The sequence below is a fragment of the Pollicipes pollicipes genome, unplaced genomic scaffold, assembly GCF_011947565.3.
Source record: "Pollicipes pollicipes isolate AB1234 unplaced genomic scaffold, Ppol_2.1 Scaffold_7261;HRSCAF=8764_pilon_pilon_pilon, whole genome shotgun sequence".
Lineage (NCBI taxonomy): Eukaryota > Metazoa > Arthropoda > Thecostraca > Pollicipedomorpha > Pollicipedidae > Pollicipes > Pollicipes pollicipes.
In genome coordinates this window covers 37,940,872-37,955,599 of record NW_023597054.1, presented here as the reverse complement: position 1 = coordinate 37,955,599, position 14,728 = coordinate 37,940,872, and the positions used below count along the sequence as shown (strand labels likewise).

Here is a 14,728-nt window from a genome sequence, read left to right as displayed (position 1 = left end):
GCTGTCACACCCTTTGTTCCACCTCCCAATCATTCACAAAGTTTGATACCCGTTGCATGGTGCCTCCACGAGACAAATCATGTTGGTTTTTGCTGCCAATGCGAGCTGCCTTTGGAAGTGTAGCTCTCCGTCAGAACTTGGATAAATAGCTTTTTAAAAGTATGTGTCATCTTGTTCATTACTGAAACGGGCTATTAACAGTCAGGAACAAATAGCGAGTGTCTAAAGCAACTCGAATCCCGGCAAAAGGTGGGTGAATCGGAATGCAGGGCCTTTACAAAAGTGCTATCGGGACGAGAAAGTAGCAAGGGCTTTAGGGCTACCAGGCGGGCTTTTCAGTCTCGGTCATGCATTGCCAAGGTAAATGCTGGGCTTCAAGAAAAAAGTTGGGCATGGTACACTCCCAGCTTATGATGTGTCGTGCCCGTAACGACCAAAAACGGCAAAGAATTCCCAAGACCCCTGCTTTGGTGGTAGTTGCCATTTTGTTGATAAAGGGCCTTGTAGCGTCAAAGGTATAACCGATCGCTGGCGCCTAGATACGGATGTATTGTTCCCAGCCACCCATGCCACTACGGAACGCCGAATCCCAACGCAGAATGTTCTTCGTAATGTCTATACGGCTACGGCCAGAATTGATCAAAACATTCTAACTGGTGGCAGCTTTGTTGCGCCACCCTGCACACATACCACAGCACGCGTTGTCATGAAGATAAAGTAAACTGAGAACAGCTCCATTTGCTGAGAAGAGTCTTTCAGCTCCCTTTCAGCAACATAATGGAGACATAATGGAGAGTATCTTATCTGACTGTTCATACCTCGATATATCGTCGCTGTGCACGAACATTTATTATCGGTCATCCCGCTGGGACGCGGTTCGATCGCCAGGTTTTTGTCTTGTTGCCGCCCTTTATGTCGCATATCCGGCGGGTCGGGCGCCATCACTGACTCGGATGTCGTATATGCGGGGCCCGGGTCTTCCCAAACGTTTGCCTGGTTATCTGGTGAGAGCGGGTGGCAGGCTGGCGAGAGGGGTGGGGGCTTGTTTGTGCCGCGGGGAGGGTGGAGATACGGTGCTGGCACCCCGGCACGTGGCTATTGATGGACGCGATGGAGCATGCGGCCGCTGTCAGGCGCAATATATTACGCGTTCGCTCCCACAATCTGCGGCGGCCGCAGTCCGTCCCTTGCCTGCTTAGCTGCACGCAGTTGGCGGCATGGTCAGGATCAGTGTCATTGTATGCTGTGTCCAGCAACGTTTTGGCCACCGCGGTCATCTAAAAACGAATGTACATCGACATGTATGGCTGTCGTTCGGTCTTCGTATTTATGGCGATGGTTTTTATATGTTGAGCAATAGTTCTCTGAAGAAGGAGCCCTCTTCCTCACGCATGGAAGTCTTCGAATTCAACACAGTATTTAGCAACGCAGCGTATTACTTTCCTAGTGAACATGAAGATCTATTTGTCATTTGCGAGCAATCCACTTATCCAGCACCGAGTAAAACAATCTACCGTGCACTGCGCTCTTGTTCAGGTATCTAAAAATATTAGATCTAAAATAAAAATATCTAAAAACGAACCAAGCTGCTGGCAGATAATGCACAGTTCTGCTCTTGTGCCGTGCAAATAAGCTTGGTCGTTAGGTAAAGCGTTATGGATTATAATGCGATTACCGATGAAATTTCATGAGTTCTCAGCGATTCGTCATCTCTAATTAGATGCATATGTCCTGTGCGTATCAGCGGAAAAATGCTACGACGCCACATATGCTCCACACGTTTCGTTCCCATCGTCTGGCCACTACCTCTGGGCAGACATGTGTTTGGTTCCTAATATTGGTTCCTGGTTCCCACTGGTTCTTTCGACAAAACAAGATGCTGGATCCTGGCTCCCACTGGTTCTTTTGATAAAACAGGACCCTGAATACTGGTTCCCACTGGATCTTTCGACAAAGTAAAACCCTGGATCTTGGTTCCCATTGGTTCTTTCGACAAAACAAGACCCTGGATCTTGGTTCTCACTAATTCTTTCAACAAAACAAGACCCTGGATCCTGGTTCTCACTGGTCCTTTCGACAAAACAAAACCCTAGATCCTGGTCTCCAGTGGATCTTTCGACAAAGCTCTATGCTGCATCCTGGTTCCCATTGGTTTTTGTACAAAACAAAACCCTGGATCTTGGTTCCCACTGTTTCTTTTAACAACACGAGACCTGTATCTCGGTTCCCATTAGCTATCTTGTAAGCACTGGCTTCAGCTCCCGGTTTCCCTTGTTTTTCTGTCAATACCAGCTCCAGGTTCCCATGAGCTCTTTGGCAAGCCACAGAAATACCAACAGGCCATGAATACTGAGCACCACGTTTCACAGTTCACACTAGTATTTTACCAACATTAGACTCCTGAGGTCAGAATATGGAGTACTCTGACAGTCTTGGGACCTTGGAAAAATTTGCCTAAAAAGGTCATCCTGCATAACCCAAATAATTTGCTCTAAAAAAGCATATCAGTACATCACAGACAAGCCAAAATAAACGGCATGCCCTGACTCTGTAACAACAATACAGCTCTTCCAGAAGCCTGAGCACAAGGCTCAGGCAGATATCGATTCATTGTGTGCATGGTAAAGCAGTATCAATGTGAGACTAACTTTGGTGTGCAGGTGGGCTGGGCATTTGTAAAAAATTATTGCTGAGCTTTGATGGTAATCCATGATATTGGAATGGTTTTCTAGTATTATATATATATATATATATATATATGTATATATGTATATATATATATATGTATATATGTATATGTATATATATACAGTCACTTAACGCAACGAAGCAACTTGCTTGCCTCTTGGTAATCCATGTTATAAGTACCTATGGCTGAGCCAGAGCTGACTAACATTCTTTAGCTCCATTGCTTGCTAATGCCGGGCCCTGGTTCCAATAACTTTTGACACAACCACAGACCCTGGTAACATCCAGCCGGTTCCTTGTTCTCGCGGGTTTTTCAGGAAGAACACTTGCAACTCCTTTGTTTGTCAAATCTCCATACCATTAGTCCCATAAGTTTATTTGTCAGACACGCTCCTGCAGAATATGGTGGTAACTGGTAGATGGACAGAGAGAGCATTCTACGCTATTGACGCAAGTTAAAATCGGACGTAATTTCATCTCGCCTCCCCCAGACCGCAGATTTCACACGTCACACCAACCGCACACTAGCAGTGCGTCGCCGTTCCACATTGCCATGGAAACCGCGCCAGCTGAGCTGTATCTTCGGAAAAACACAGAGTTATCAGCTGATCAATATTTGTTCCATACCACTACTAGATGGCTCTATGTATATATATATATATATATATATATATATATATATATATATATATATATATATATACGTATGTATGTATATATATATATATATATATATATATATATACAAAGTTATATATATATATACGTATGTATATACATATATATATATATATATATATATATATATATATATATATATATATATGTATATGTGTGTGTATATATACATATATAATTCATTATTTCCGTGATATCCGCACGAAGGGCCTGTCCTTTCAGGATAACATTAGGCAACTAACACCCCAGTTGCAGGCCTAGCAGGTCTGCATCATACCTGTGTCTTGACAAGTTATTGATGTGTTCCTCTGAATTTGTGGTGTTATTAACATTGAAGAACAGCAAATTTGTTTTATGGTATATGAGGAACAGCCTGAACAGATAACCAGCAATGTTCATATACTTAATTTCATTAATTTACATTGAGAGCAGTATACATTGCTGGACCTGAAAAGGTGGGGAGTGTAAGCAGCAACTGCTGTGAAGAAATCTTGGTAAGATTCTGGCTCTTGCTGGCTCCTGAACATAATTTTAGAATGGATCTTGGTTCTTGCTGAAATTGAATCCCCATCTTAAGCCTGAGCTGGATCTTGGTTCTTGCTGGATCACTATGCATGTTCCAGGCTGAGTCTTGGTTCTTGCTGGATCCCTCAACATAATTCCAGGCTGGATTTTGGTTCTTGCTGAAATTAAATCCCCATCTTAAGCCTGAGCTGGATCTGGTTCTTGCTGGATCACTATGCATGTTCCAGGCTGAGTCTTGGTTCTTGCTGGATCCCTCAACATAATTCCAGGCTGGATCTTGGTTCTTGTTGGGTCCCTATGTTCGATCCAAGCTGGATCTTGGTTCTTGCTGGATCTTTCGTCTGCATGTCAAGCTGGATCTTGGTTCTTGTTGGATCTTTTGGCTTATTGTCAGGCTGGATCCTTGTTCGTGCTGGATCTTTCTACTTATTGTCAAGCTGGATCCTGGTTCTTGCCGGATCTTTCGGCTTATTGCCAGACCGGTTCCTGGGTTCTTCCTGGTTCCGGAACCAGGAACCAGGAACCGGTTCCCGGGAAGAAATCTTGGGAACCAGGCACAAGTCTGCCTCTGGGCTACCGCTCGCCATTCTCGTTGTCATGCAAAAGCTGGCTTTCTTCCGGCGCCGCCGCCGGCTGACGTCCATCCGCTTGTCTCGGCCGCCACTGCGGACGCCCCGCGGCGATCAACGCTTGGTCGATTCAGTAACGCTCGATTGGAGCGGTGCCGCCGGGTCACACAACTGGTCACGCCGGGTCACGCAGTCGGTCACGCCGAGTCACACGGCCGGTCACGCCGGGTCACGCGGCCGGTCATGCCGGGTCGCACGGCCGGTCACGCCGGGTCACGCGGCCGGTCACGCCGGGTCACACGGCCGGTCATACCGGGTCATACGGCCGGTCACGCCGGTCACGCCGGGTCACACGGCTAGTCACGCCGGGTCGCATGGCCGGTCATACCGGCTCGCGCGGCCGGTCACGCCGGGTCCCACGGCCGGTCACGCCGGGTCACATGGCCAGTCACACCGAGTCACACGGCCGGTCACACCGGGTCACACGGCCGGTCATGCCGGGTCGCACGTCCGATCACGCTGGGTCACGCGGCCGGTCACACCGGGTCACACGGCCTGTCACGCCGGGTCACACGGCCGGTCACGCCGGTCACGCCGGGTCACACGGCTAGTCACGCCGGGTCGCACGGCCGGTCACGCCGGGTCACGCGGCCGGTCACGCCGGGTCACGCGGCCGGTCACGCCGGGTCACATGGCCGGTCACACCGGGTTACATAAGTCACGCTGGCGTTCAGCGGGCGAAGAGATGGGCGAAATACGGCCGCGCCTTCTTCCTTTTACAAAAACTGGGGCAGTGGACTCCTCCTCTTGGGTGGAGCCGTGCTGAATGGTGCGTGATGGCCAGCAGTGTGCTGAAAGAACACGATAATCAGGAAGCTGTGTTATCCTCCGCCTGATACGATAGCTGCTGCCAGCGGCGTCGTGTCACGCGAGATGAACCATGCGGCTCGATTCAGGAGCTGTTCTTTTCGCTCGCAGGATAATCCCATATTGTTTTGTGACGATTTGTAACTTGGTGTAAATGAACGCCGTCATTTCTGCTCCAAGTAACAGTCTTTGAAAACGTAACGTAGGTCGAATTGTATTTCGGCCGAACGATAAAGTTTTGCAGAATGCTTTCGAGCAAGACCCCAGATTGAGCAAATATTACTGGAAGTGGATGCCTGGTAGTAGGCAGGTGCCTGGCTCCCAATATTTCTTCACGGGATCCAGTCCTGGTTCCTTGTTGCAGAATTAGTAAGAACCCAGAGGCTGGTCTGGAATTAGGCCAGTTGGACCAGCAAGAACCAAGATCCGGCCTGGTATTATGTCGAGAGATCCAGAGGGAACGAATAGCCAAGCGCACATTATATCACAAGATCCAGTGAGAACCAAGACTCAATCTGAAACCTGCCGATATCCAGTGTGAACTAGGATAAAGCACATGATTAAGCTGAGATCTATCAAGAACCATTATCTAATATGGAGGGAGTGATGGCAAATGAAGCAGCAAGAGCCAAAGTCTTAGCTGTGATTTTAGACGCATTGATTTTCTAGGTTCAGCAACGTGTTTCTCAGAGACATTTTTTCAGAACCATATGGGAGGCCGAGCAGGGAAATAGGTAAACCTGCTGCAAAGAGATGTAAATAAATTATCTCTCCCCAAATTTTTCACATCATCTTCCTTCGGCTGGAAGGACTGGGTTCACCCAGTTGGATATTAAAACTACACCTCTAGCGTTCCTTATTTGCAGTTACAATTGTAACAGTTACAGTTACAGTCATGCGATCTGCCATAGCTTGCAGAATGGAACATACCGAGTCCACTCATGTGAATTGGGCCATTTACTGCATACAGGTGGTCTTGTATCTATGGCTGAAAGTATTTACTTTTGGCACCTGCAGCGTAAGATTTGACCCAAGGCTGGTTAGGGGAACGTGCTGCCAACAAGCCCGGTGTTTACCGGTGTTTTTGGCTCCTCTCTATTCCAGCAATTCTCTCAGCAACTCCAAGCACAGGTGAATGCCAGCTTCCATGACTATCTCAGCGAAAAGACCAGACAGCTTTTATTATAACACACGCAATAATGTCGGTATTTGACCAAACGTCTTACTAACTGATCTTTTCCCCTTTGTTGGCGAGTTATTTTGTAACTAACTAGTCATTTGTTGAGCAAATGTTGTGATTATCAGAATTCATCGGTATAGAATCAAGCATAAATGGGATTGGCGACTAAGATTATAAGGAAAGACTTAGTGCCCTGGACTGTATCCACTGAAATATCGTAGACTTGAGTGGATCTGATAGAGGCATACAAGATTATGAAAGGGAGAGACGATGTAGATCTGCATGGAACATTGGAAATTAGGCCGAGGCATGGAGGAAACTATTTTCATTTAGCAAAAGGTAGAAGTAGAACTAGGAAGAGGCAAATGTGATTTAGTCAGAGTAGTGAACCACTGGAATGGATTGGCAAACGAAGTTGTAGGAAGTTCCCCTCTAGTAGCATTCAAAAACCGTTTGAACAAGTTCTGTCGGTCCACATATTTCAGTTGTAGTTAAACGCATGCAGGCCAGGTGGTAAGATTAGTTTCGGTGTGTACGAACTTGAGATAGGATAATATCGATGGGACATTGTGGCTCTTTGTTGGCCAGATGCCTTTATGACTGCATGTCTAAGTATGACTATCTGCAAAGGAAATTACCATACCGTTGCTGCACATTCGTCAGTTGACATTGTCATCTGATGGTTGGTTGGCATTTGCTTGGAGCCTGTAGGTTGTTGGACATGGGAATGGAGGGCAAATGATTAGCTGACCCGATCCACACTGGCCGCACCAATCCGGTTCCGCCAGTACCACATCTTTGACCTCTTCGTGTTTTACACGGCCCTGATTTCTGACGCAGGTTGGTGAGTGTCTCTAAACTGTCAACGTGGGCACATCTTGAGTAATATCACATCATTTCTGAATCTTTGGATTGTGACCGTTTCCGTCTGAAAACGGTATATAAGGTGAGTCGTTTGTTATCGTATGTGCCCATTAGATGTGAGAGATCACCAGAGCACGAGATCGCTGTTGAATATGCGGGTGGACTCTGTGGTGTGGAGTGGGTATTGGCATTTGCTCCACTCGCGAGAAGGACCGGCACGAGTTAGGTCGTCACTAGTACCAATATCACGCAAACAGAGCTCTGTTGCATAGTGTGATGCAAAGAATCATTAAGGTGAAGAAATGTGGTGCGAAGAACCGCGTTTATAAAGAAAATGAATACGAATAAATGAAAGATGAGGAAATATGCGATAAATAAATGCGTCATGAGAAAATGCGTAGAATGCACGTAGTTGGCTGTCGGATCAGTTGAAATAGAGAGAGAAAGAGAGAGAGAGAGAGAGAGAGAGAGAGAGAGAGAGAGAGAGAGAGAGAGAGAGAGAGAGAGAGAGAGAGAGAGAGAGAGAGAGAGAGAGAGAGGGAGTAGAGAGAGAGAGAGAGAGAGAGAAGAGAGAGGAGAGAGAGAGAGAGAGAGAAGAGAGAGAGAGAAGAGAGAGAGAGAGAAGAGAGCGAGAGAGAGAGAGAGAGAGAGATGAGAGAGAAGAGGGAGAGAGGAGAGAAGAGAGAGAGAGATGAGAGAGAGAATAGAGAGATTGAAAAGAGAGACGAGAGAATACAGGACGCATCGACCGGTTATATGACCTTTAGCAGGTCAATGTGGCCAAAAGCGCACAAGACAGCTTTTTTGTATTCGAATAAGCGGCAAGACTTACGCTAGGTGGTACGCTCCTGAGAAGAAAATGTTGACGTGGATCATGTAAGGTCAGCGACCTATTCTCACCTTTAAGAAGCCCATGGACGGTGTCTGATGCGGGTCTTGTTATTAACAGGCGCCGGGTGGCCAGTTGAATACCCTTGCCTTTGGTGGGGTGGGGTCAATTTGAGGCCCCGAGATTTTAAAAACCAAGCCATGCTTCTCCAAGATTTTCTCTTAGGCAACACGACAACTAAATGAACTAATTTCATGGACCTATGGTCCAATATTAAGGTCAGACCAAGACCAAAACCAACCTACTTTTTACTCCAGCGTTCGCTGTTTGGGATAGTTTTTGGTGCTCATGTCAAATTTATTGATAAGAGGAACCGCATTATGCATCTTACATAGACGTCTTTAAGTTCAGAATAGGCCTCTGACCTAGAATGAGCCGGGTTAACCTTTTGTTTTTAGGAGCATACTGCCTAGCGTAATTTTTGTCGCTTAATCAAATGCAAACCTCGAAGCAGTCTTGTATTATTTTTGTCACCATGACCTTAAAAAGGTCAAATAAGGTCACTGACCTTAAATGATCATGTGACCTTTACTAAAACCAGACATCTAGGTTCTGAGGACACTTAGGAGACCAACCTGGAGTTTGACCCTGTCTGACGTTATTTCAGTTGAAGGTCATGACCTAGGAACCTTACTTGTTTACCGAAGTGAGTCCCACTTACAGGCCAACACACCCTGTGAATTTGGTGTCTCTAGCTCTCTAACTTTCTGAGATCTCAGAGGTCAAATTGAACCTTCCGAGCGAAGGGTACCCAACCGACCACCCGGGGGCGTGTTAAGGCTGTTTGACTGAAACCAGTTTTGAAAGGCACTGAATGGGCTCCTTGACACGGACTTTCGGCTGAACAGGCCGGTAACATCGCGGGCGACGGAGTCAAGGAGTTTGAGGCCATTGGCGTAGGACAGAAGGTGGTCGTGGCGAAGGAAGTTGGATAGGTCGTTGATAAATATACAAAGCAGCATTGGGTCGACGGGAGATCCCTGGGCCATTGTGACAGAAACACCATTAACCACTTGCTTCCGACCATTCAGATAGTCCCGAAACCAATTCGAGGATACCCCACACTATTCCAGCTTACTTTGGGAACACGCCGTGTACAGCGCTGTCAAAAACCTTGTCAAGGTCAACCGTCATTATCGACGCGGCATAGCCGTCGTCGACAGTCCCTGCCAGCCACCCTACAGCGCCGACCAGGCTGTCCTGCGTCGTGTGACGTGGACGGTGAGCATGTTGTGGTAGCGTCAGTACATGGTTGTCAAGAATGGACGAATTGAACTGCGAGCGGACGACCTGCTCTGTAATTTTTGAAAGTATGCAGGGGATATAAATGGGCGGTAAGTTGTTCAGGTCTAATCGGTCGCCCAACTGGAACAACGCGAGCAATTTTCCATGTTGACGGAAAACTGCGTGATGTGATATAAAAGTTGAGTTGATGTAAAAGATGAGCGGCGGTGACAGAAAACTCTCCCTTTGCGTAGGGAGGCGCGTCATCGACGCCGACAGCCATTGATGCGCTTATCTTGATTTTATACATTCATATATCAGACCTGTTATACCTCTATCATACCTGTTGAAACGACGTGCGAATTTTGCGAAACGAAGCGACTTGTGACTCGACTTTTGATTGGCATGTTTGAAACGGCCCATTTCACTTCGTTGCGAAATTATGTTTAGGTGATATTTCCTTATTTGCGCGGTGTCCGCTGTCAAGGAGTTGGTGAATCAGCTTCAACAAACATGTACATCCTTCATCATTATTCAGGACGTAAATGCGTTTCAGTCGGAATAGGCACCGTCTAAAAACTCGCTGCGAGGATTGCGTTGTTATCTTCGAGGGGCATCATTTCACAGCCCAAGGAAAGCAAAGTCAAATGGACTGTCAGGAATACGCAGCGGTCCCGTTGCTGTGCCTAGTCAATGAATGGAGCACCCGACGAGCGGCCCATTTTGGTCGCACACGCAGCCCGCTAGGTCCTACGTCGGCACACTGACGGCTGTCATTGGGCATTGACCCTGGCGCGCGCATGCGTTTAGCCCGCGTCGGTGCGAGACTGGCCTTACCGCCACTGGTACGCGGGGTAGGCCAGCGGGGTGTCCATGCCCGACTGACGGCTGTCATTGGGCATTGGCCCTGGCGCGCGCATGCGTTTAGCCCGCGTCGATGCGAGACTGGCCTTACCGCCACTGGTACGCGGGGTAGGCCAGCGGGGCGTCCCTGCGCGACTGACGACCGTCATTTCTTTCGTCAGGAGCGTGGCTGTCCGCGCCCAGTCACCATGTCCGCCGATGACCCGGCCGCCGGCGGGACGGCCCACCCCGGCCTGCTCGTGACGGGCAACGGGACGGGCGAGGCGACAGCCGGTGACGACACGCGCCAATTCTGGGAGACGCTAGCAGTCACCGCGCTGCACGTGATCATCATTCTGGCCACCATCGTCGGCAACTCGCTCGTCATCATCTCAGTATTCAGCTACCGGCCGCTGCGTTCGGTGCAAAACTTCTTCGTGGTGTCGCTGGCGGTGGCTGACCTGACGGTGGCGCTGTTTGTGCTGCCGTTGAACGTGGCCTACAGTCTGCTCGAGCTCTGGGTGCTGGGCCGCTACGTGTGCCAGCTGTGGCTCACCTGCGACATCCTCTGCTGTACGTCGTCCATCCTCAACCTATGCGTGATCGCGCTCGACCGCTACTGGGCAATCACCGACCCCATCAACTACGCCAACAAGCGCACCATTCGCCGAGTGAACACCATGATCGCCATGGTGTGGGTGTTGAGCGTCCTCATCAGTGTGCCGCCGCTGCTCGGTTGGAACGACTGGCCCGACCAATTCAGCGAGGAGACGCCCTGCACGCTGACGCAAGAGCGCCTCTTCGTCGTCTACTCGTCCTGCGGCAGCTTCTTCATCCCTCTGGTCATTATGTCCGTGGTGTACGCCAAGATCTACTTCGCCACCCGGCGACGACTGCGCGAGCGGACGCGTAAGCTCGGCACGCTCGCTGTCTCGCTGAACGTATCGCGGGACGGCCGCGAGGAGCAAACCCCGCGTGACGTGGCCGAGCTCGAGTCATCAAACAGTCACGAGGACGAGCCTGGGTCGGACCCGAAGCGGGACGGCGGGGCGGCGACCTCGGCGAGGACCACCTCTAGCGACCAGGCTGTCAGCAGCGGCGGACGCAGCTCACTGAAGCCAGCCAATGGCGTCAGCGTGCACCAGTTCATCGAGGAGAAGCAGCGCATCTCGCTCTCCAAAGAACGAAAGGCGGCTCGCGTCCTCGGCGTCATCATGGGCGTATTCGTGGTCTGCTGGCTGCCCTTCTTTCTCATGTACGCCATCGTGCCGTTCTGCACGTCCTGTCCCGCACCCAGCCGCAGGGTGACAGAGCTTGTCACCTGGCTTGGCTACGTCAACTCAAGCCTCAACCCTATCATCTACACCATCTACAACGAGGACTTCAGAAGTGCATTCGGTAAGCTGTTGCGATGCGACAAGCGAATGTGCTGAGCCGCCCCGTGCGTTTTGGCACAGTGTGCACGAACCGTTGCGGCGCGAGTAACGCGAGGCCACGAGTGTGCGCCTGTAACTGACGGTCGTGGATGCATTTTGGGAGGCAGGGCTTAGCGTGAAGTGACGGTTGAACCGATTTGCCCTGTGATGACTACAGAGAGCCGTGTGCTGTGAGGACTTGAACCACTTGCGTTTTCCTGCGAATGTGTATGTTATGTATGAGGCACGTCGCTTATGTGTGCGGTGGCTGGACGCCGGTGCGCTTCACAGATGGACGCCGCCGTGCTATGACAGATGGAAGCAGATGTGTTCTGTGGGACCTGAGAACGCACGCGGTTTGTGACAGACAATGACTGTTATTTTGGAACAGCTGGAAGATAGTCTTTCTTGGTAGACTTTCCGCCGTGATAGGCCTTCTATGATTGCGTGCAGTGTAGTCGGTGTGGATACCGAGAAAAACTTGCAACAAACACGAGGCCAGACGTGGCTCGCTGCTACTGAACAGCGCCTCGTTATTTTGCAGTTCGCAAGCCCATCGCATGCCAACATGGTGGACCCGTGCAAGCATGCACCCGCAAATGAACATGCTCAGTAATAAAACCAGTATTGGCACCTACATACAACCCAAGTACCTCGGAGAACAGCGTTGGTTATGTGCGTAGTACCTCGGAGAACAGCGCTGGTTATGTACGTAGCCAATACCCGTGGCGTGATCTGGCGCCGTACAAACAATCGCCTCCTTGCATGCGTGTACGTAGACATCTCCCTGAAATACCAGCATGCATGCATAACTGGATGACTGCATTCAGGGCAAGTGTTCTGCAAATCTGTAATATTGCTCCCATTTGTGCCGTCGTAAAGCATTTTACTGAGCAGCGTGAATAAGGGAGCTTGACAGTATCTTTCAGCTTCTCACTCGCAGTATACAAAGGTTCGACAAATGGCTGTTTTGAAGAAACGAGCTCACTTTCTGGATGTATTGTTATGGCAATCCATTACGGTGTACAGCAACTGGTTTCCAGTTTTGATGTCGCTATTTCCTATTTATTACAGCCCCCAGCTTACATAGCATCCGATATGTGCCGGGTGGTGCGTGTCCACAGATCACGATATTACAAAATCCTAAAATTTGTCCGTAAACAGAATGAACTAAACGCATCCCAGTAAAAGTGGATCTTTCAACAATAATCATTGCATGCCAACAAATGTGTTCGAACGCAAAAGTGAGTTGTTACCACACCGTTAAAATCGCCAGCCAACATATTCCAAAGCTCCGTTCTGAAGCCATGAGATACCGTGATAGGAGAGCATGATACGTTCACGGCCTTGCAAAGGTTTTACTGGATTGCTTGTTACGGTAACCTAGGCGATAACACAGATTGCACCTCGAAACCAGGGGATTATGTTCTGAGCCCTTCAAGGCCCTAAGGCAATCGATGTAACAATCAGTTTTCTTGGGATCTTGCTGTTACCTTGAGGATGATGGACGTAACCTTATTATCAGCTGTGTGAGTTGAGGTTCCTCCACTTTTCTCAAGGAAAAATAATTACCCCTGGTTACGACGTGAAATTGTGTTGTTTTCAAGTTCTGTGACCCCCATATTAAAATGCCAAATAGTTGTTTCCACATAATACCAGAACAGGGATATGGTATCATTGTAGTGTTATTTTTAATGAAAATGGTGTCGTGATGAACAAAGTGACGGCATTGCTTCATGCGGTGGGTTTTTGGGGCGTTAAACTGTGACCTAATGCACTTGAAATGTTCACGTATAGCTGTATTTATGTCAATCGTTTTCATGTTTAAGAATGTCTATTTTTGTTGTGTAGCTTTGTAGTTCAGTGTATGTGTCATATACGAAACCGGAGTGGTGCGTATGATGTAGGACGGAAACACATCGGCACGACTTTGCGTATTTTGTGTCAGCATGCTCTGTAAGTGTAATAAATTACCCAAAACTACGCTATTTGTACCACTGGAGTACCATCCCACTGAATGACATGACACTACATGTTGGCTGGGCCAGGTCCACGTCTTTACGTGATTCCGCCCCGGCGTTATTGACCTCGACCGACCGGGGGAGGGGGGGGGGGGGGGGTAAATGCTCTGATGGATGGCCAACGGGTCTTACATGCGGAGCATTCTTGCTATAGCGCATGAACGGCCCAAGCGGTGACCAATAACCTTCTAGCCCTTGATTACAGCACATATTTCGCTGCCTGGAACCGCAAGTATTGGCAAGCACATGACGCTAACCCGCGTACGGGTGTCACGCTCCTTGGCCAAAAATAGGAGGGCTGTGATCCACTATGGAAGAAAGAGACTACACAAAAATGCCGTGATTTACAACCGTGTGAGCACAAGCGTGAGCAGTTCAGGCGTTGTAGAAATGCTGTGAAGAGTCTCCAATACAAAGTTTGCTCGGAGTACTTCAAAGCGACTCTGAAGAACATCTGATGAATATGCCTGGCCTTACATCCGACGCTTCATCACGGCAGGCACGAATGCACCCAAAAAAGCTGCTAATCCTGCTGATAAAGCACCTAATTGGACAGACAAATTAAATGCTTACTGCACCTCAGTGGCCCACATCGTCAGTGCTTTTGGTGTAAATCAGCATCTTCCTACAAATGGGGATGCAAAGATTCGCCACTGGTCGCGCAGCAAAATAGAGTCGACGGCTTGATAATCGCTCAGCTTGGTTCACGCATGCGTTAAAAGCAACCCTATCGCCTTAAGAATGGGTCTTCCCACCAACGCAAAACGCCAATCAATCTCCGTAGGACGTCGTCTAACCACATGCACACACCTCATGCTTGTATATGTGTGCTGTGAAAATGTTAGGATCTCGCTGCTCTGTTTAACCTGCACACGGATTAAAAACCAAAAGATGACAGATAGGTAGAGAGGCATACAGACAGACGCACATTAACGCTGATGGGATGTTTCATGACAGCCTTGTTT

The 14,728-nt window shown here is 48.8% G+C and overlaps 1 protein-coding gene across 1 annotated transcript in view; it reads left to right on the top strand.

The window, feature by feature from the left end:
* Window positions 1-13,699, top strand: part of LOC119113168 (putative G-protein coupled receptor No18) — a 58,688-nt gene extending 44,989 nt beyond the window's left edge. The window contains exon 2 of the mRNA XM_037237519.1: window positions 10,510-13,699. Within this exon, the coding sequence (XP_037093414.1) occupies window positions 10,537-11,760 (1,224 nt within the window). The 5' untranslated portion in view covers window positions 10,510-10,536 and the 3' untranslated portion in view covers window positions 11,761-13,699. The remainder of the gene's footprint in view (window positions 1-10,509) is intronic.
* The last annotated feature ends 1,029 nt before the right edge of the window (window positions 13,700-14,728 follow it).